This window comes from Puma concolor, chromosome D1 (genome assembly GCF_028749965.1).
Source record: "Puma concolor isolate L17-30 chromosome D1, mPumCon1.1.hap2, whole genome shotgun sequence".
Taxonomy (NCBI): Eukaryota; Metazoa; Chordata; class Mammalia; order Carnivora; family Felidae; genus Puma; species Puma concolor.
In genome coordinates, this window is record NC_141676.1 from 97,460,373 (window position 1) to 97,483,679 (window position 23,307).

The 23,307-nt window shown below is 42.4% G+C and overlaps 1 protein-coding gene and 1 long non-coding RNA gene across 12 annotated transcripts in view; both read left to right on the forward strand.

The window, feature by feature from the left end:
- Positions 1 to 23,307, forward strand: part of LOC147576907 (uncharacterized) — a 279,867-nt gene that overhangs the window by 240,138 nt on the left and 16,422 nt on the right. For 8 of the 11 annotated variants that reach the window (XR_015241264.1, XR_015241267.1, XR_015241271.1 and 5 more), the window contains one exon: positions 19,476 to 22,955. The exons of 1 other annotated variant lie outside the window; for it this stretch is intronic. This is a non-coding gene — a long non-coding RNA (uncharacterized LOC147576907). The remainder of the gene's footprint in view (positions 1 to 19,475; positions 22,956 to 23,307) is intronic. 2 more of the 11 variants (XR_015241261.1, XR_015241270.1) reach the window with 2 other exon arrangements.
- Positions 3,757 to 13,800, forward strand: BLID (BH3-like motif containing, cell death inducer). Its single transcript, XM_086679308.1, is given in 4 exon segments — positions 3,757 to 3,790; positions 12,420 to 12,461; positions 12,464 to 12,576; positions 12,578 to 13,800. Coding segments are annotated over 4 exon segments (342 nt in total). The 3' UTR covers positions 12,731 to 13,800.

The window sequence follows — 23,307 nt, forward strand, 5'->3', positions numbered from 1 at the left end:
ACTCATCAGTTATCACTCATCAGTTCAGTGCCGAGCACAGTGATGAGTGGGTGGCTTAATTTTTAAACGGTATCCTTTTGTTCACTGGGGACTGACGTCTAGTTGGGGAGATAGGTATGGCGCTCATCAAACACACACAATACAAGGAAAGAAATGGAGAACTACATTCTGGCAAATAGTATGGCACAGAATAGAAAGCTGCAAGAGTAGGGGAGGTACCTTGTGGAAAGTGGGAACTCATGCCGGACTTTGAAGGGAGGATTTTCCTAGGCAGAAACTTACAATTGTTAATTCAGTGAAATATATTGAGTACCTTAGTTCCCTGGGAACTGTGCTAGAATCTGGAACTATATAGAACTTCGAGGAGTTCCCAGTCTAGTGAGAAGGACAAGGCAGAGGGAGGTCTGAGCGGAAAGCGTATACGATCAGTGTTGTATAGAGGTGGTGAGCGCAGTTCAGTTTGTTACCGGGGCTAGGGGGGAGCAACACTGCACCTCAGGGGTTAAAAATCGACAAACTTCAGGTTGTCTAGACTCTCTACACTCTAAGAATGTAAAAAAAAAAAAAAAAGTTCCTGCCTTGATGTCACTGTCTACTACTTGAACACCTTTAGTCATAGAAGTTAACTTCCGAAAATACATCTAATTCCACCAGTGGGTCCAGTTCGTCCCTCTGTTGCTGCAGGGAATAATTCTATTCCCTTTTTTAAAAATGTTTATTCCTTTTTGAGAGAGAGAGAGAGAGAGAGACCGAGCACCAGCAGGGGAGGGGCGGAAAGAGAGGGAGACACAGAATCTGAAGCAGGCTCCAGGCTCTGAGCTGTCAGCACAGAGCCCGACGTGGGGCTCGAACTCACGGACCGAGAGATCATGACCTGAGCCGAAGTCGGACGCTTAACTGACTGAGCCAGCCAGGCGCCCCCTATTCCCTGTTTTTTTAAGGATAGTCCTAAAAGAAAAGACATTACATCTTTTCTTAATGTCCTCTTTTCAAGAGAAACATGGATAAATCTACATACTCTATGCGATTTCTAGATCCTTCACAACTCAGTGTGTTGGCTGGGTTCGTATTTAAACCAAACCTTAAAAATAATCCATTCTCTTGTACCCTGTTCCTCACGTTCTCACCCTTATGCTGGTCTCCCCTGGAAATATTTTAAAAGAGTCGTTATGTGAGGTCTCCCCCACCCAGTTCAGTTGGAGTTTTGAATCTAGCATTCAAAACTTATTTATTTCTGTCATATTCGGTGCTCTTCATTTTGACCTCTTGCCGGAGTTCTCTTTGAACTTTGATCTTGTTGGCTGGCATAGCTTTTATTTCCCCTCACCTTTCATATCGGAAGATTTGATAAGAATATAATCTTTTTTTTCCTTCAAGGATTTAATAAAATAAACAAGACAGGGTCAAGAACAGAGCTCATGGGCAAACCATGTATGTCTGGTCATTTCACCGTATAAAAAGCTCCCACCTTCACTGTCAGGAAGCTTCCAGGTCTCCCTCTGCAGGGAACACGTGATAAAGGTCATGCTTGTTGTCAGTGTGGAGCCTGACCCAACTAGAGCCCAAGGTAACGTGTTGGCCAGCAGTTTCAAATCAGGTTACACTTCGAGGAAGATGGGTTACATTATGTCATGTCCTAAAAGCCAGGAAGAGTCATTATTGCTAATGACAGTGATTCTCTCGTGCTATGCTGCTTGTGAGGTTTTCTTAGATGCATGGTCTTACAGATACGAGATGGCATAAGTTGCCAATGAAGACTTTGGGTTAGAGAATGACACAATGAAAGCAGAAAGAACTTAAATGGAGCTCCAGGTGGACTGGAGGGGGAAGAAACTGGAGAGAGGGAGGCCAGTAGGGAAACGGCTGGAGTTACCCAGGAGGTGAGGAGGCAAAGAACTTGGTCAAAGACAATAGTGCGAAGTGGAGAGGAAGGAACAAATAAAAGACCCAGGTTCACAGAAGAGCGACAGACTTTGTAACTTTCGTAAAAAGTGATTTGGTGGGGGGGGGGGGTGGTGGGAGGTGGGGCGGGGGCCAATCGAAGATAACTTTCACATTTTAAATCTGGGAGAATGATGGCTGGAACCAATAAGGAGAATCCTGTTTAGGGGAAAGTTGGGTTTCCTGTTTTTGTGTGACTCAGTGGTGATGAGAGGCCAGAGTATCTCAGACGGGAGCCTAAGACTATAGAGTCATCATCCACTAGCATGGAGAGAAGGGTTTCTGTGGAATGCTTCCTTTGTGGTATGGCAGAATCATAGGACCACAGTAGCTGTCAACTCCCCTTGGTTTTCTGGCTCATCGGTGGATGGTTGCGAAAGCACCAAATACCGTTTCTGATTAAAACAAGGATCCCTTAATTTTGCAGATCCTCTTAATATGTTGCAAATGGTAAATGCGGTTATGAACATCTTGGAAATGGAAGTGTGCGATGATAGATTATGTCCACGTCATAGAATGAGTCCTGGGAATAAAATCTTGGAAATCCTATTCTTTAACCATCAGCAAATATTCTAACAAAGCAATCCACATACTTCCAAATCGAACATTCTGCTTTCTTCTTTCAATGAATGTTCAATTTGTCATCTCTCTACACCCACTGAAGTACGAGTGCCAAGAGAGAATGAAATCATATTAACTTGAAGCCCCATTAATCAGCCTTTAGAGAAGACCCTGTTATTAAGTTCTTGCTCATCATCGTCACCAGACATTCATTAAGCACCTGACTGTGCTTATGCACGGGGCCAAAGTCACATAGGCTTGCCCTCCCTGGAGACCCTACACGCAAGAGCAAGGGAGAAAAAAAGGTAAGCTGGCCCCATAAAAGGGCTAAATGAGCCCTTCGTCAATTATATCAGCAATTCCTCAGCTACCTGATTTTATGAAGGAACAAGGTCTGCCGCGGAAGTAAATTTTTATAAGAATAAAAGCTTACCTACCTGGGCACCACAACACTCTTGCCTGCTTAGCCTTTTAAAGCAGTTTTCTGCCCCTAACCCACTTGGTGGCTAAGGGTCACCCCTTAGCAGAATGGGCCATTGTTGAATTCCACACTCTCATCAGGTCTTTCTTCGCTTTTTGCTCTTTAGTCGTCTTAGTATTGATGGTTGGCAGTTGCCCCTCCTGCTCTCTTGTGCTTGCCTTTCAACTGCTTCCCCATGCCACCTGCAGCTCGTTTCTCTGAAACATAGTCGGGCCTGGCGAAACAGTTAACCAAAATGGCGGTACACCATAAGTGAACTGAGTCACCACGCAGTTACGAGGGGGCTCTAAAGTCAAGGCGTAGTGTATTGTGGAGACATTCAGCTTGCCACGCTGAGTGTCCAAAAGTGGGTGATTGGCTCACTGCTGTCTCCCAGGGTGGGCGCCAGGAGGTCGAGGTTGACAACATACTGACCGACTCAGAACTGGTGGGCGGGGTGTGTTGCTCTAGGTACAGTATAGATTATTAGGTCACGAGTTAGTATGTGTTTTAGGGATGGAAAGCAAAGTCTCGTGTCTGCAAAGTGGAGAAAGGATAAACTTTTCTGTAATCAAGCAGCGGCAAGAAAAATTTAGCTTACCGTGGGATTATAAAAATAAAAATAAATATTACGCTGCCATATTGGGTGTCTTCTTCCAAGTATACGCATATACACACACCATTTTGTCAATTTCACTGGTGGCCATTTTATTAAACCAGATAAAGTGTTGTTCGTTCACTAATGGGAATGCCGTTGTTTTCAATGCTTCTGAAGAGTATTGTCCCCGGTAACCATGGAACAGCGCTCTGAGAGCCAAGCACTGAAGAGTACGCTGGACACACAGCCCTAGGGCAGAGACAGAAAAGGGAAACAGTCACTTTGAAGATCACAACTATATTTTATTATTGAAAGGTTACGAAACAGCACGATTAGCTCAGAGCTTCAGGTTTTGTGTTAAGCTTTTGAGGATTATTTGTGCGTCTTCCTAAGTACCTAGGTGGGGGGCACCTGGGGGGCTCAGTTGGTTAAGCGTCTGACTCCAGCTCAAGTCATGATCTCACAGTCTGTGAGTTTGAGCCCTGCATCAGGCTTCGTGCCCGCAGCCTGGAGCCTGCTTCGGATTCTGTCTCGTTGCTTTCTGCCCCTCCCCCACTCGTGCTCTCTCTCTCTCTCTCTCTCTCTCTCTCTCTCTCTCTTTCTCAAAAATAAGTAAACATTAAGAAAAAAATTTAAGTACCAAGGTGGGCTTTGCATATGTCAGGTGATATGTAGCATTCTTTTCTTTCTTTACTATTTTTAGCTTTTTCTAAAAATGAACATGTGGCCATACTCTTCTCTCTCATACTATTTTAGAGGAAAAGTATTTTAAGTTTCAAATTTATGATAATTTCTAGATTGGCTATTTAAAAAAAATTTTTTTTAATGGTTATTTATTTTTTAGAGAGAGAGAGAGACAGAATGCGAGTGGGTTAGGGGCAGAGAGAGAGGGAGACACAGGATCAGAAGCAGGCTCCAGGCTCCGAGCTGTCAGCACAGAGCCCGACGCGGGGCTTGAACCCTCGATCCGTGAGATCATGACCTGAGCCGAAGTCGGACGTTCAACCGAATGAGCCACCGAGGCACCCCAAGATTGGCTATTTTTTTAAGTTTATTTATTTTTGAGAGAGAAAGAGAACTCACAAGGCAGGGAGGAGCAAAGAGAGGAGGAGAGAGAGAATCTCAAGCAGGTTCTGCACCGTCAGTGCAGAGCCTGAAGCGGGGCTCAAACCCACACACTGTGAGATCATGACGTGAGCCAAAACCGAGAGTCAGACCCTTAACTGACTGAGCCACCTGGGCACCCCTAGATTGGCCATTTTAAACTGATGCAGAAATAGTTTGATTACAACCGTCATTTAGATTGTCTTTAGTAATATCAATATTAAGATAATCTGGGGGTGCCTGGGTGGCTCAGTCAGTTAAGCATCCAACTCTTGATTTTGGGTCAGGTCATGATATGACAGTTCCTGAAATTGAGCCCCACGTCTCTCTAACCCTCCCCCGTTCATGCTCTGTCTCTCTCTGTCTCAAAAATAAATAAACGCTAAAAAAATTTTTTTGAAATAAAAAAAAGAGAATCTGTTATGCTTGCAACTTAGTGTTCGTATCTCCATTAGTGACCTTTCCACTTGTCTTTAGTAGATCTGTGCAGAGAACCTGAAAACATAGCATTCCCATTTTATACATGGTTGAACTGGAACCCAGAGAGGACTAAAGACCCAGGCTCACCCTGGGATATGGATAACATGAGACCAGTGCTGTCTGGAAGGAACCGGAGAAGAAGTTCAAAGAAGCAGGAAGGGTTTTCTGACAGCAGACTAAGGTTCAAGTACAGAGGAGTAATTCACAAAAGACAAACAAGTGGGAGCCAATAGAGTCTCAGGTTCTAAAGGTCAGGTGATAAACGAGGAGAAGTTAAGCAAAAATGAACATCAGTCTGAGGAATGGAAGGTGTCCTCTCTGTCCAGTTTTATGTTGTTTGCTGGCACAGGTGGTTCTGGGACCTCAGAATTTAGTCATGGCCAGATAGAAGTCCGAGGATAAATCCTGCCCCTCAATGAGACAACAGAGAAACTCACATTGCCTCCTAGTTGGTTCTATGTAAGTGGCACCCTGAAACTGAACTTCTCTTTCTGAGTCCATTGCACAATTCCGTCCATAAACTTATGAGATGGGTGGCAATATTTGAAAAGCCTTTCTCTCATCTTAGCAAAATGGTTTCAGGCAAGAGGGGGGAATTCAGTTTTAAAGAGGATCCCACTAACACCGTGAGAAGACAAGACTTTCTAGAGATCCTTTTAGAACAGCTCCCCTATTCTTGATATAACATCGATGCAGATGGTCCAGTATCCAGATCTAACGTTGCATTAGAACAGGAGGCCATCAGACTTTATCTAGAAAGGGCCGGAGAGTAAATATTTTGGGCTTTGTTGGCCGTAGGGTCTGTGTTGCAACTACTCAATTCCACCATGGCGGAATCCCGCCATTTTTCATTGTAGTGAAAAACAGCCATATCAAGAGTAACCAACGGGAGCAAGAAGATTCTAGTGCAACAGGAAGCAGGATGGATTTGGCTCAAAGCCTCTAGTTTGCTCACCCCTAAACTAAAAGAACAAAATTTGTGGGGCACCTGGGTGGCTCAGTCAGCTTAGCGTCCAACTTTGGCTCAAGTCGTGATCTTGAGGTTCATGAGTTCAAGCCCCGTGTGGGGCTCTGTGCTGACAGCTCAGAGCCTGGAGCCTGCTTCGCATTCTGCGTCTCCCTGTCTCTCTGCCCCTCGCCCGCTCGCACTCTGGCTTGCTCTCAAAAATAAATAAACACATAAAGAAAATTTTTTTAAAGAATGAAATTTGCTTACCAACAAAAATGTATTAAAAAGCAACCCACACCTCCCTGTATGTCACGAAGAGTGTACAACAGAACGTGGAGAAATAAAGCTCATCGGAGGTTTTCAATCTCAGAATTTCTCAACGAGTATGACTGCTCTCATCTATAATTTGCCATTTCTATCAAACGGTCCTATGAATCAACCAGCCTTTGACAGTGTGATTATATTATCCATTTTATTTTGGGGACAAGGGATGCCTGTATGCTCCTTACTAAAAGAGTCTGGTTACTTCTTAAAGACAATCTCCTAGCAGTTTGCCTCTTCTAAGCAACTGGGTTAAGGAGCCTCCTTCTGCCTTAATTTTCTTTAATCATATGCCCTCGCTGTATCTATTATTCTAGTTTCTCCTTGAAACCTTCACACTGGGACCACATTTACCCATGGCTTGTTTATCTTTTGTGTGTTTGGTTTTTGTTTAGACAATAGTTTGCTCTCCATTGACTGCAGTACTCAAAGCAGTGGCATAGAAAATCTAGAAACAATGCATAATCCCCAGTCACTTCTATTGTGGAATGCGTTATGTGATTTTTTTTTTTTTTTTTAAGGAACACATTTACTTTGGTAATTGTATCCTGCCCAATCTAATATTAAAATCAACTCTAGGGGCGCCTGGGTGGCTCAGTCGGTTAAGCATCCGACTTAAGCTCAGGTCATGATCTCATGGTTTGTGAGTTCAAGCCCTGCAGGGGGTGATCTTGAACCCTGCTCCATCCAGGTGAGCCCTGCTTCTCTCTCCCTCTCTCTTTCCCCCTTTCTCTCTGCCCCTCGTGGGATTCTCTCTCTCTGCTCTCTCTCTGCCCCTCGCTCGCTTGCACCCTCTCTCTCCCATAAATCAATAGATAGATAGAGAGGTAGAGAGAGAAAAAATCAGCTCTAATTTCTGGAGTACTTCATTGACCAAAGTGACGTAAAAGTACGTCTCTGACTGGGAAAATCGTTTGACATGGAAAACATGTATGCAGATAATAAGAGATTTGAGTATGTGAACAAGCAAATAACAGTCGGGATGTCAATCAACAAATATGTTTGGAAGCCCCACTGTTTCATGCATATGTAGCATGTACTGGAATATTCCTGGGGACTCTCGTAGGTATTATTTTAATCTTTACAACAACTGTATTGTGGGGATATTGTTACGTTCATTACGCAGGTTTGGCTTTGAGAGGTGAAATGACTTCCGTGGGTCTCAGCAGGATAAAGGACTGGGATTTCTACCTAGTCTTCTGGTAGTCGACCTGTAGCACTCTCAAAACAGCTGCCTGTGGGCATATACTGAATAATTCCATGCAACTCAGATGCATCGTTACCCTCCTTATTTCTGGACACCGAGAGGACCGTAGATAAAATACAAGACAGGGTTGCTGCCTGGAGGGAATGTGTAAACTATTTTCCGAGATAAGGCGTAGATGTCTTCTATGTGCCTTGTTCCTATGCTTCTCTCTGCATGCCCTGTCTTCCCCCCTGTCCAGCTGCTATCTTTCTACTCCGTATGTGTAGCAAATTTATTGAGATATAATTTACACGCAGCAAATTGTATCCATTTAAAATATACAGTCAATGAGTTTTGACAGACTCACATCCACAACACAGCCATGACAATCAAAATCCAGAACATCTTCATCACTTCCAAAAGTTTCTGTGTGTCCCTTTGCGGTCTTTCTCTCACCCTGGCCCTAGGCAAACTCTGATCTGCTTTTTGTCTCTATAGATTAGTTGGCAATGTCTACAATTTTACAGAAATGGAATCAATATAGTATATACTCTTTTGTTTCTGGTTTCTTCCATTCAGTATAAAGATTTTGAGACACACCCATACTGTTACATGTGTAAGTCATTTGTTCCTTCTTATCAGTGAATTAATTAATTTCCACACAGAGCCTGATGCAAGGCTCGAACTCACGAACCACAGAGCCCGATGCAGGGCTCGAACTCACGAACCACAGAGCCAGATGCAGGGCTCGAACTCACGAACCACAGAGCCCGATGCAGGGCTCGAACTCACGAACCGTGAGATCGTGACCTGAGCCAAAGTCAGATGCTTAACCAACTGAGCCACCCAGGTGCCCCCCTTCTGGACTCTTGAAGGGAGAGTCTGTCCTATGCCTAGCTTCTGGAGTCTCCTAGGTGTTCCTCAGCCAACCTTCCTGCCTGTCTTCACATGGCCTTCTCCTTCTAGGTCTCAGTGCTGTCTCCTTTTCCGTCTCTTATAAGGACTCTGTCATTGGACTTAGGGGACAGCCTGTTGCAGGATGACCTCATCTCAAGATCTTTACCGTAATTACATCTTTAAAGGCCCCTTTTCCAAACTAGGTCACATTCTGAGGTTCCAGGTAGACATCTCTTTTGGAAGTCACAATTGAACTCACTCTACGCGTATTTTAGAAAATTTCCTTCTAAATATTGTGTTTTATGATGCTGTTATAAATGGTTTAAAATTTTTCATTTCTAATGATTTGCTGCTGGTGCCTAAAAATATAATTGACTTGGATATGTTAATCTTGTATTTGCTAGATAATAATTTGCCCAATGCAATTATTCTGGCCATTGTTACAGAGATTATTTTAGGATTATCTACTTAAACGAGCACACCAATTACAAAAAGTTACATCAGTTACCAAAAAAAAAAAAAGCCATGTTGGTTTTTCTAGTTATGCCTTTTCTTTTTCTTGCTTTATTACAATTAGTAAGATAGATGTCCAGTGAAATGGTGACTAGAAGTAATTTGAGCAGGCCTTTTCCCAATATTATGGGGAAATGATTTTATAATTAAGCATTAGGGATTTTGTTTATAGTAAGTTTTTGTAGGATGTGTGTTATCAGATTGAAAAAATTCATTTTTTATTCCTAATATGAGAGGTTCTTTAATAAAAAAAAGAATAAGAATTTTTTTCAAATGATTTTTCTGCACCTATGGAAATAATGGTGCTTTTTCCCATATATCCTACTAATAGGATGAATTACTTTGATTATTAGATATAAACCCATCTTATGTTTCTGGAATAAATCCTAATGGGAGACAATGCTCTTTAATATGTTGCAAGATTTGATTTGTTACAATTTTGTTAAGGATTTTTGCGTTTATGTTTATCAGGTATATTGGTCTGTGATTGCCTTATAATTTATTTGCCCAATTTTGATTTAAAAAAAAAAAATCAGTGAGGGAAGTAGTCCCTGTTCTTCTATTTTCTGGAAGAGTTTTGTAAGATTAGCATTATTTCTTACTTGGATATTTGATAGGAATCACCAGTCATACCATTTGGACCCGGAACTTTCTCTGTGGGAAAGTTTAGATAATGAATTTAATTGCCCTTAGAGATACGAGGCCATTTAGATTTTCTGTTTCATCGGTGTCCATTTGAGTAAGTTGTATTTTTTAAGGCATGTGTCCATTTTATCGAAGTTCTGACCTCGTTATTTTTAACATGTCTACCCTAGATATCTTCTCCTCTTGAAACTTTCCCTGACCCTTCCAACAGAAGTGATTTCACATTCTTCGTGCCATTACTTTATCTAGTAGCCCTTGTACTCCCCACTTTCCTATGCGGCTGTGTGCCCATATGTCTCTTCTTATGCTAAGTGAAGGGCCTTAAAGTTTCACAATTGCATCCTCTTTATCTCTGAGTCTCTGCCACCTTGTATGGTGCTTGGCACATAATAGATACCATCTACCGCCAATGTTTCGTCAACCTGTTCCACTTATCCTGGTCTGATTTGTAGCTACACATGCATGTTTCCGACTTCCTCAGTAGATTAGGAGCATCTTTTGCAAAAATGGCAAGTACCAGTCCATGTTCATATTCCTTCCATGTGTTAGATTTAGAATAATTTAACCTCTAAAATAACACTAATCTTACAAAACCCTTCCAGAAAATAGAAGAACAAGGAACACTGCCCCACTCACTTAAAAAAAAAAAAGTTTATTTATTTTTGAAGGAGAGAGAGACAGAGCATGAACTGAGGAGGGGCAGAGAGAGAGGGAGACACAGAATCTGAAGCGGGCTCCAGGCTCTGAGCTGTCAACACAGAGCCCGACTAAGGCCTTGAACTCATGAACCCCAAGATCATGACCTGAGCCAAAGTTGGACGCTTAACTGACTGAGCCACCCCAGGGTTTCTTCCCTCACTCATTTTTAATCAAAATTGGACTATTAAATCAATCAAACTGTATAGAAAGTCAGTGTTCTATAAATGCACAAAATAGGTTAAATGGAAATCAGGAAAGCATGCATCAAAAAAGAGAGAGAAATAAGGAAACTAACATTGTTGAGTGCTTACTATAAGCCGGACATTGTGATAAACAATTTATATTCCTTATCTCATTTAACCTCAAAATAAATAGGCATAGAAAATCCAATCATCCCCAATTTTGCACGTCAGGAATCTGAGTTTCCAAAAAGTGAAGTACTTTGCCCAAGTCCACAGAGTTATTAAGTGGCAGATCTGGGCTTCAGATCCAAGCCTGAATGATTCCATTATCCATCTTATTGGTTTCAATTATGCTTTTGCCCATTTGATTTTCTACAAGGCACTTGATGGATTTTTTCCCAGGTTACCTCTAAATTTTGCCAGAGTAGAATATTATGTGCCCCCCACTTCCAACTGAGTGTTGGAATTACTGTAAGTTTAGAAAAACACCCAAGTATTCCCTGAATACTTGTTCATATATATATATATATATATATATATATATATATATATAAAATTTGTTTAATGTTTATTTATTTTGAGAGAGAGACAGACAGCGTGCAAGCCAAGGAGGGGCAGAGAGAGAGAAGGAAACACAGAATCAGAAGCAGGCTCCAGGCTCTGAGCTGTCAGCACAGAGCCCGACGTGGGGCTCGAACTCACAAACCGTGAGATCGTGACCTGGGCCGAAGTCAGACGCTCAGGAGCCACCCCGGCGCCCATCTTGTTCAATATATCTTGATAGTAGATATATGAAACACCAGATCCAATCGCATAGCCTCTCTGCTATTGCTAACTAAGATGCTTCTACCTTAAGTCTCTTGGCTCTCAACACAATAGTACTCTACAAATCACCTAACCAGGGTTCTCCTGATAATCAGGCTTTTCCCAATTAGAAATAATGATTAATGCACCATTTTCCCGATACACTTCAGCCAAAGAACTAGGAAGGGGAGGCAAGTTTTTCAACGATTCCAGCCTATCAGTCGAAGCAAGATGTTCTGAGGTCTTCCCAGTGTGGAAAACAACAACAGCATAATGGCATTTGTTTATTTATTATTTGTGTACAATACCATGGTCAGGAACTTGCCATTTCAGCAGGGAAATTATTGCAATACATCTTTGAGGAGATGACTTACTTCACACTGATCATTCCCTGTAGTCTGCCATGGGGAGGTTGATACTTTCATGCATTATAAGCACCAGACAAGGTAGCTGGATAAATTTTCTCTCTTGAAATTCTAGTCTCGGTTGGAATGACTCCCTCAGGCATCCACAGCTCTAGGTTCTTGCTGACTAAGAAATGAAGCAAATACTCCCAGGGCTGTTCACATTTGGGAAAAAAAAATCTAAAAAAAAGTATCCCTGCTGTTTAGATGTCAGAGATCAACATGGGGAGATTTCTTACCTTTAGGTAGAAGATAGAGCTTCTTTGTAGTCTGAGCATCAAACTTGAGAGGACATCATCAAGACTTCGTATTAATTAGTAATGTTTATTCACACAAACCTAGATCAAATGATATTCTAGGTGGAGGCAGGTTAGAAGAGGTTGGAATGAATACGTGAACCCTTGGAAGCTATTATCGGCTGAGGATTTTTGATGAGTTGCCACTTGAAATCAAGGAAAATACCAAGGATAGTAGGAGTTGAGAAGAAGAGAAGGGCAGGATGTAATCTTTCTTCTTCCACTTAACATTGTGCGTAAGGAGAGCCCAGTCTATATGAGTTGCCCTATAGAAACTTGCTGAATGAATGAATGAATGAATGAGTGTTTGATTCTGAACTTTCTTACACTGTAACTTAAAATTATGGTGGATGCGTTGTGTTCCATTTGGGTGTTGCAGGAAGCCAGGAGGGACCTTTCTATTCGATCTTGGAAACTGAGAGTGACTTTGTACTGCCTGGTTAGAACAAGCTTCTGGCCATTATTCCATTTATCCAGAGGCAGAAGGGACCCTCTTGCCTGTCACTAGAACACAGTTGCCAGTTTCAACAAAGAGCCTATATTGTATTGCCTAAGGAAACAGTGTTTCCTCTTACAAGGTACAATCTTGGCTCCTCTGCCACGAGGGGGGGTGTTATTGAAAATGTGCTCCAGAGACCTTCCTATTTAACCAGGATGCAAATTGCATTGCTACATAATTCCCCCTGCTGAGGCCCTATGAAAGGAGGAAGTTGGGACAGATACAGCAAGATATTAGGGCAGATTTCCCCCCATTCTTCCTGCTCTACTACACAGAAGTGAACTTGATTTCAACAAGATGACCCAATTCTTAGCATGCTTTTCTACCCACTTTTACCCATAACGCTTCCAAATCACTGTCTGATTCACATTGTGCAGAGAAACCAAATGGAAAAGAAAAGATAAACTGGCCACTAAAAAATAAAATGGCATTTAATTAAAACTAAGCTTCCAAGTTAATGAGGGGGGGGAGTGGGAAATGGTATTTTGTTAAAAAAACACACACCCACAAAACAAAACAAAAGCTCTGTGATTAAACCTCAGGACAGCATAGCACATCACTACCCTTTTGTGGTTTTGAGTGCCTTTTATTTGTGCACTGGAGGCAGATATTTGTCATGTTGTTAATAATTGCTCTACTAAATTGTACCCAACAGTGTACATCACTGTAACCTTGTTTATTCGCAGACCTTTCATTTTCTTCCTGTACTTTCCTTAAGCTTGTTTCTGACGGGTGATGCGTTCACATGCGTTTTCAATTTTAAAGAACACAATCCGTTCATTTCACTAGGCATCTTTATTTGCTTAAAGTGGGGGAGGAATCAGATCGCAGTTATGTTGTAAATAAGTCCATCCGCTTCCTCCCCTTTGCAGGAAAAGCTGGGGGTGACAGCAAAGAGAGCCCAAAGAAATAGAAATTCTACTAGGTTTTTATGAACTCAGGCCTTAGAGCAAATAGAACTAAATCTGTGGAGTTGGTGGAGGGAAGTGACAAAAATGCAAACGGTGTTTTGTTAGAGCTTTTACTCTAAGGCATTACAGTATTTCCCTTCTCTTCCTTCCACTACCCTGACCCCACTCCAGCCCCATGGTCAGAATCGAGGGCACGGGGCGCTTCCGAAGCCAGAAGGAGAACAAGAATGAGGCTCTGGGTTCATCTGTCCGGGTCACCGTGAGAGGTGCAAGCAGAAAGGTAGCCGAGAGGGCCTCGTTTTTTGACCTCTCTAAAGCTGCCATCAGAGAAACTCCTAAAGAACTTTCTGATTTTTAAAATACTGAATCCTAAAAAAAATTCTTTTAATTAAATAAGATACTTAATCTTGTTGCGAATCTTTTGAGGTAGAAAAATCTGATGAGAAATAAACGTTCGCTATATTCCTATGCACTGGGTAGGCTCCTGGAAACATTGGAGGGATTGTTCGCCAGAAAGCCTTGGCAGTTTTCAGAGCTGGCTGGCCAAGTCATGAGAGACGAGGAGAAGTGGTTTGTGTAGCATTGAGTCCAGCATTGTGTGCAAAACACAGGTTTCGATGTAAAGAAATCTGTTGCACAAAAACCTTGGAGAACCTAATCCTCCCTTGTCTTTACAAGTACTCTCTCCTTCTTCAAAAAAAATCTTTTTTAGAAAATCTGAAAAAAATATAAGAGAATCAACGTGGTCCTAAAGGAAGCGTATCTCTTTGTTTTAATTTTCTTTTCTTTTTGCTTTTACATTTAAGAGTTAAGACAACATTTCAGCAGAGAAATGCGGAGAAGGGTAAAGGGAAATCAATAAAGTTATTCTGTGACTTTTCCCAGGAGGCGGCTGTGTTAATCGAGAAAGGCCTGCTTGGCTATATATCAAGTCCGAGGAGAGAGCAGGAGTTGATTTTGAAACAGATTTTCCCAGCTAGACTGAAGGAGATATATACGTAATATACATATATGTACATACATACATGTGTGATGTTTACAAGAATGGCATGTATCTGCATTACACTATTGTATACATTCTAACATATATGAAAAGTAGATTTAAAATTTAATTTAAAAAGTAGATAAAAATAATTGCTTTAGGTAATGAGTGATACCGATACCAAAAATTCCTCTAACCGTCGTTTCTGCATGGTGATCTAGGATCGTTTTACACTTTATGAGTTTCTCTAGTAAGTTCTTCGACTCCCAAAGAAGGAACGTGATGTACAAAAGCCTAAGGTGACAGATGGAAGGGATGGAAACCGGATAGATTTCCTGACGCAAGGCCAGTGGAAGTGTCGTTGACCGTAGGGAAACTTCTAAAGAGTCTCTCTGGGTTATTCACGTGGTCACTTTCTCTAGTGATCGGTGCTATAGCAGGTGTGATTTCAGCAGAGCTTTTGAAAGCCAAGTTGGCCAGGACACTACCCAGTTACGCTGGGTCACAGCACCACATTCTCGCAGTCACTGGAAGCAATGGTGGGTTCTTTCTGAACAGATTTGGGCAACATAATTGGGTGGGAGGCAGGATACCTGAGTGTCAGGCCTGACTTCATCTTCACAGTGATCTTGAGTGAATTACCTCTCCTTTCTGGATGTCAGTTTCCCTTTGTATGAAATGGGATGGATAATTCTTGCCTCTTCTGGACAACTTCCTTATTGCCTAAGAATCTTGTCAAAACTTCTTTGATCCAGGCAATGCTCAGGAGATTTGGGAGACCGTTAAATGGGGATCTCCTTTTCATGACCCGATCTGCTGTGATCAATTCCTCCATTCTGAGACTCTTCACGTTTTTCTTCTTTCATTTTGGATGTTCGGATTCTATATTGTTTTTAACATCAGCTGAGATGCTCTATTTATTTTCAAAAGACAAATTCCGTCTGTATCATAACTGTTAAGAAAATAGTTTTGTAAGAAAATGGAATCTAGACAGAGAGAGGGACTGTGCAGTTCTAGAATTTTCCTGGAGGGGATTTAAAAGTTCATCTAGTCTCATCCTCTTATTTTATATTCAAGGAGGAAGCTAATGATCTGAGAGGAAAAATGTCTTGTCCAAGGTTGCTATGACAACATTTTTTTTAACTTTTTAAAAAAATTAATTATTTTTTAATTTACATCTAAATTGGTTAGCATATAGTGAAACAATGATTTCAGGAGTAGATTCCTTAGTGCCCCTTACCCATTTAGCCCATCCCCCCTCCCACACCCCCTCCAGCAACCCTCAGTTTGTTCTCCATATTTATGAGTCTCTTCTGTTCTGTCCCCCTCCCTGTTTTTATATTATTTTTGTTTCCCTTCCCTTATGTTCCTCTGTTTTGCCTCTTAAAGTCCTCATATGAGTGAAGTCATATGATATTTGTCTTTCTCTGACTGACTAATTTCACTTCGCATCATACCCTCCAGTTCCATCCACGTAGTTGCAAATGGCAAGATTTCATTCTTTTGGATTGCTGAGTAATACTCCATTGTATAAACATACCACATCTTTACCTGTTCATCCATGCTGTGACAGAATTAAGCGGAGAACCCACGTCTCTTTAACTTTCAGTTCTATATTGTTTCCATTGGTTCATGTGCCTTGAGATCACTATAATTAGAAATAGTACCTGAAGTTCAAATAAGCAGTCCGGACCAAGATTTGTCAACCTTTGGCTTTCCCCAGGGCCATATTCTAATTCTCTGTGCATAACCTGACCAACATGGCATTAGCATCCTCATGGAGGATGGATTCATGGTTGCCAGAGCCTCTTCTTTGTCCCCTCCTGTCCCATAAGACCCAGCCTAGACTCTGGATCTAATTGAACTCCTACTTTTCCAAGCTTACTGTGGACATGGTTGCATTTGCACTTTATCTGACCGCTCTTAAATTTTATCTTTAAGTTGACTTTACATATGAGCCGAAGTCGAATGCTTAATCTACGGAGCCACTCTTGTGCCCCAACTTTACACATTTTTTATTCGACATTTACTGAGAGTTTACTGTGTGCCAGTCATGGGCAGTGGGCCGGAGATACAGAGCTGGATCCCACAGTCTCTTAAGTACAATCACGGTGTAATAGGTCCTGCATGAGATATGCTCATACGAGATGTGCTGTGTGGCGGCGGGAAGCGATGAGGAAGGAGAGCCTGGGGTCATCTGAAGAAGTCCAAGAAGATGTTAGATCTGGTGATAATTGCCTTTACTCTCTCCTCTCCTTCTTTATCAGAGCCAAGAAGTTAATTTTAGACAATAGTGTTTTCCAGAGCCATCTCTGCCTTGTGTTCAGCAAAAGAGAAGTAGCATGTAGGATTTTTCTTTTACTTCCTGTCTTAGATATTCTCACCTTCCTCCATAAATTCTCTGAACAAAGCAGGTTTCCTGATACTTCAGTCAATTCCTCCTGTGCTACAGAAAGCAAGTCCTCTGGGCCCAGGGATGCACACATATGTAGATTCGTTGGGGGAAGAAGATGTTATTCACCAATCATTTCCTCTCCAACTTTAATTTTTAAATCAGTTTTCTTTATTTACTTCGTTTTTAAAAAGACCTTGACAGGTTGACACCTAGGTGCTTACTAGAAACACCCAACAGCTCTGTTAACGTTTTATAACAGAGCCCTAGCCAGATTTTGTTTGTTTTATTTTCAAAGTGCGTCTCCTCCTTCCTTACCTTAGAGCTGGTCTCATTTTCCCATCAATTTGAAGACATGGATTTGGAGTAATTGAGCACATGGAAGGAGAGGAAAATCTTCAATTGAAGATTGCTTGCCTATGTGTAATCCGTTGACTGGTCTGTGTTCATAACACTGTGACCCTAGATTATATTAAATTCCCAGCAGAGGACAGAAAGAACAATAATTTGTAAAGCACCTATCATGTGGCAGGCACAGCGCTAACCATAGTAAAATCATAATCAGCACACTTCACGCAGGAGGTATTAAGTATCACGCAGAGCTAAGAGACCCACGGGCCCATGACCTGAACAATTTTCCAGACTTGCGGTAGGTCGTCATAATATCACGGTGAATCTTTGAAGACTTAAGAATGCCAGAAAGTTCACTTAACCTCCCTTCATTTGGGGGTGCAGGTTGGTTGCAAACTCCAGTTGGTTTACTCTGTACCTGCCTGGATTGGAGAGTGTGCAGTCCAACATTCCTGAAGGGCAAAGCATCGGACCCCAGAAGGCTAGCGTGGCTCCCTGTGACGGAGTTCCCTGTGGTCTTCCTGTCATTGCTGTTTGCAGCATGGAGAGACTCTTTGATGAGGGTTGAGTGCGCCACATTTAAAATCTCTGAGTTAGCAGTTTCCACCTTGAGAATATTCCTGGGTTTCTCCCCCAGAGTGCTCCCCATGCATCTATCTCCGTTTGAATCTTAGCAGGAAGTCCGGGGCTGCCTCGGCACCTCAGTCCCCAAAATGTGTCTCAAACAGTGTTTCTGTGTTCTTTGAAGTTTATTAATTCTGCACACTCAGTGCTTTTGAAACTCCTCTGTTTCACAAACACTCAAGTAAATGTAATCGTATCTTTTTGAAGCTCTTCCTTACTGTGCTGTCATTAGTAAATAATGGGGGAAACCAGGGGGCATAGGGTATGATTATTAGTAACAATACTTTGGATTTGCACAAACTCACTCTCAATGAACCCTAGGCGGTTCCTACACATTAGCTCATTTTTCCTCACCACAGCTGGGCCGGGAGACCTAGATTCTATTCTTGGTGCTTCAACAACCTTCTTGGGAAAAGTATTTAGCCACTAATTGCCTCAGTTCCCAACTATGAAAAGGGAATAATGATATTAGGATATTTGCCTCTCCCTGTCTTTATCCTAGACCTTTAGAACCTAACTAGTAAAAAAAAAAAAATGTTTTTAATCTGAAGAGCCTAAAAAGTCTAAAAGAGAAGGAGTGTGGCTTGACTTTATTTCCATTAATGAAAAGGTGAGATACAGTCTTAGGAGTTTGACTGGAAACCTTGAAATCTGAATTGTAATCCAGTATCTGCTTCATGATAGACCATTGCCTTGGATACCTCTCTCCTTTATATTGGAAAGCACTTAGCGATCCAGCAATGGTGAATACTATAAAAGGGGACTGATCTTCTAAGGAGCATTAATTTGGTCAGCAAAGATGTCTCTATGAACCATGGCATCAATAAGACTGAATTTAAGATGAGAACACTCTTGGCTTCCAAAGCCTTCCCCTCCCCCCACCTCTCTCCTTCTCCTCACAACCTCCTGGCTGTGTAGCTGTTTCAAATATATAGACAAATAACTCCAGCCCAAGTCCTTGGCCTATATCTTTGGTCTCCTATCATCTCTAGACTCTTGGCCTGGCAATCTCCATCTTCAAAAGTTCCAGGGGCAGAAATAAGCCTTTTTGCTTGCCAGCCTAAACCTAATGACTGAATGGCAGGGAACCTAGACCAAAATAGAACTTGGCTCTTAGATGATATGCGTCAGCCAAGAATAATGCTTCTTTTTTAACGTCAGGCTCCATTCTATTAGTGCACAGGTAATAGGGATCTCATCCTTTAGGAGGGCCTTGATTTTCTCTATTTTTCACTCTCAGTTTACCCATTTATTGTATAGGAGTGAAAGCTTCTCTCTTTTACCTGCCTACATCCAAAAGGCTTTTGAAATGTACTACTTACAAATTGGTCAAGTCAGACCCCAAGGCAGTGGGCCATAGAGTACCTTCCAGAGGGCTTCATAGACAACATGGGCTCGTCAGATAAGTGACAGTCCTTGTATGGAGTTAATCTAGAAGCCAAGAAAAGTCCTCTGAAGCTCACCCAATGAAGCATAAGGAGGCAACAGAATTAGTATACATATTCATATCAAAAAATATTATTAAATAATATGCTGAAGACTTCTCTCACCATTGATTTCCCCCTACTATCCTAAAAGGCTAAGGAAAGCGAAATAATTTTTTTTTCTTTTTTACTAGGCAAAAATTCAAGTCTTTAGCCTGACATTACTTAACCTGACACTTGGAACTCTTACAGATTTGGGGTATAAAATCTGCCAGATGACTCCTTTGGAGACCACTGGAGCTTCAGACTGCTTGCACCAAACGCTGCTCCCTACTGGCTCAAAGTCTTGTTGCTTCAGGAAAATGGTTTTGCTGATCAATGCAGAAGGAAGCTTCGTCTTCCTCCCCTTCCTGGGAATATCTTTTTGTCAGTTAATGAGGGACTCTTGCTGAGGGAATTTAGATCGTTCCCATCTAAAGTATGTTTAGAGTTTAGGGGCTGGAGTCGGGGGGAACTGTGGTTATGCATCCAGCTGTCCCTTGAGAGTCACGGTCAGCCACCAAGGATGCATCTTTAGAAACTTGAGTGGTGTCAAAACTCTGAATGTGCATCAATGCCTGTCAAAGGACGGATTGAGCGCCATCATATCCTCCCTGCCCGCCCCTATCGCCCGGATGAGGTCTCGGATGGAAGCTAGCCTGCCAAGGATACCACTTGTATACGCTTCAGTACTCTTTCCTTAGGCAAATAAGGACTTGTGTAACCTTTTTTCAGAATACATATTATGAAACTCTGGAGCCTTTCGGTCATATGGTCATGAACGATTTCTAGCTTCTCAACCTCTTTTTTTCTGAAATGAGGGCATCTGAGCTCGGTTGCTTATCTCAGATCTGGACTTACCCACACACTTTAAAGTGCAAGAGATCTCCCTCCCTCCCTGCGTGTAGCCCAGAATAGGCCTTCACAGCCACGTCATCCTGGACACTTTATCACTTGATATTACCTCCTAATCCACAGATCAGTGAGATTTCAGACAGAATCTGTCTGGCTCTCAAACAGAAACAGCATGACTTCAGAACATTTAGAATGAATTAAGCAGACCAATTTGTTATTTTTCAGAAACACAAAGGTGGCTATAAGTGGGACCTCAGCCAGAGTATGGTCTTAGAAAATAAGGTTGCAGTTCACCCTTTATTAAATGTTATTTTATGTGGCATCGTACTAAGCGTTCTTCCAAGGGTTATTTAGACATGAGCTCTGATCACTCAAAAAGTTACAATCAAAGCCACATCAGCATAAACGTTTATTAAAAACTTTTGCTATGGGGGTACCTGGGTGGCTCAGTCCATTCGTTAGGCATCCAACTTCGGCTCGGGTCATGATCTCATGGTTTGGTTTGTGGGGTCATTCCCCACGTAGGGCTCTGTGCTGATGGCTCAGAGCCTGGAACCTGCTTCGGATTCTGTGTCTTCTTCTCTCTCTGCCCCTCTCCCGCTCGCACTCTGTCTCTCTCTGCCTCTCAAAAATAAATAAATGTTAAAAAAAAAAACTTTTGCTATATACCAGGTGCTGAGCTATATACCAGAAACACAATAGCAATCATGTGACAACCAAAGCTCCGCGTTCATCTTGGAATTTGGAGCTAGAGACAACATAGTCTATGGATAGTGCCAACACCAGAACATCGAGTTCTTTCCTCTAGCTAACGGACTTATACTGCCGAGCACAGTGCCTGACATACAGTCAAGTACTCAATAAATATTCCTTGGCTAAAATGAGCTAATGAAAAGAATGAATACATGTTAAAGTGGAGTAAGTATAGACTGCTATGGAAACCACATCGGAGGAGAAACCAGGCTCGTGGGAGGGGATGAACTGTGTGGAAAGTGTCATTTACACGGAGACAAGAGTCAACACAATGATCTAAAGGAAAGACCGGGCTCATGGAGTTCGACCTGGTTCAGATCCTAGCGCTGCGCTCAGAGCTGGGCAGTTCCAACTATCCCAAACCTTTGAAAATACTGATGATAGCTTTGGAAGACAAAATGAGATATTATTTGCCTGTAAGTGTCTGTCACATCGAAGAACTCAAGAGCAGCTAGTAAAGGAGTAACAGAGAACAGAACTGCAACGTTAAAGCAATAAAGACCTGAGGAGTAAGGTTAAGAGCACAAACACTTTGAGGGATGGATGGCAATGACGAGCTTAATTTAAAGTCACGGTGGCAGCAGGGAGAGGTGCTCCCGAAGTTCTTAGCTGCTAAGCCCAGACAAGGCTGGGGGGAGGGTAGGTGTCTCACGGGATTTATCTTCCTCTTCCAATCCGTCTGAAGGCTTTCAAATTCAGCTTTTAGCTGCAAAACCACGTGGGCCCTGCCCGTCACTGTTTACGGTATGGTAAATGCCCTTTTCAGATCATCAGATCCTCTTAAAATATTGTGACGTGTCGAAGCTCGAGACAGACCATATATGTGTATATGTTTATATACAGAGACATAGAAATACACACATAAAAATATAACCCTTTTCTCTAGAAGGCCTTGCAATAATTAGCTTCTGTTGCTTTTATCTTAAATACCCACAAATATACCAGACCCCTTTCTTCTGTGCTTCCTTCCCTCCATGTCCATCAGGCCCTTTCCCACTGCGTTCATATGGTTAGATCAGCGCGCGCGCACACACACACACACACACACACCTGTTATCTACCAGCTTCAGCTTGTTTTAGGTGAGCCTTTGGGAAGTGCCCTGATCTGAACTGGATTGTCAAATATGTTAATATGGGGGCGGGGAGGGGGGGAGGGGGAGGAGAAGATGCTGGCAGCGGACTTTAGGTTTGGGTTTTGGGTCCATAACAGGAGATACAACTATAGTTTGACATGCCCCCCCCCCAAAAAAATGTCAGACAAGAGAATGTGAGAGACCAAAGAAAGGGAAAGGTGGGGGCCAAAAATGAAAAAAGCTGCTGGACAGGAGAACGTTCTAGACATAAAAATTGGAGGAGGGGAGAACTAGAGGTGTTTCGAATGACAATGGGGGAGGGAAAGCAGTTGGTTGGGCCTTTGAAAAGGTGCCAGGAACCAAGAGCCAGGGGCAGTGGCAGAGGGGAAGGCCAGGTAGGACAATTAAAACGGAAATCTGGCTCCTCACAGCGCAGCTTGAAGCGGGGCTACAGAATTTGCTGCAGTGGGAGGTGGGGCCAGTCTGGCACAGTCTGTGGGTTTGAAAGGAGCTGGGCGGGTTGGGGAATGCCAGTCAGCCTTTGTAGTTCTGGGCTTGGGGAGGGGGTGCCGAATCCTGGGCTTCAGGTCAGAAGCCTGGCTAGGGTGGCTTTGGAGAAATTTTCCCTCTGCTCCCAAACTCCTAAAATGCGCTCATCACTTCACTGGCCTCCAATCACAGCATAAACACGTGTCCTGGAGGCTGTCCTCCAGGAGAGGTTCCAGCTCTGGTACCTGTTGGCTGACTGATGGGGTCCCTCTCCTTTCCGATTTCCCTAGATACCCTAAACGGGGCTGAATACAATATCTCTACATATGTCCCTTCATCCTGCCCAAATGCTTCACATCTCCCAGACTCCTAGGGTTAATCCCAGGGACAACCTTGCTTTGAAAGAAAAAAATGTGGTGAGCCTACTAGAAGACGTGGAACTCAGAGGCCTCTGTCTGTCCCTGCTTCAGCCAGACCCCAGACAGCCGGCTCAAGGAGATGGACATTTACAGAGAAAGAAGCAGTAAGTTTATGTTTGTTGCTGTTTGTTTTCAAGGCTTGGTCTCTCTCCCCAGAATTAAGGTCCCTGAAAGCATGAGCTTTCTTTTTTCTTTTCTTTTTTTTCTTTTCTTTTCTTTTCTTTTCTTTTCTTTTCTTTTCTTTTCTTTTCTTTTCTTTTCTTCTTTTCTTTTCTTTTTCCTTTCCTTTCCTTTCCTTTCCTTTCCTTTCCTTTCCTTTCCTTTCCTCTTTTTTCACCCTCTCCTCTCCTTTCGTTTCTTTTTCTTTTCTTTCTTTCTCAGCAGAAGTAAATGATATCCCCTTCCCATCTTGGGGGATGATTCAGAAAAGCAATCGAATTAGAAAGGGTTTCTTCA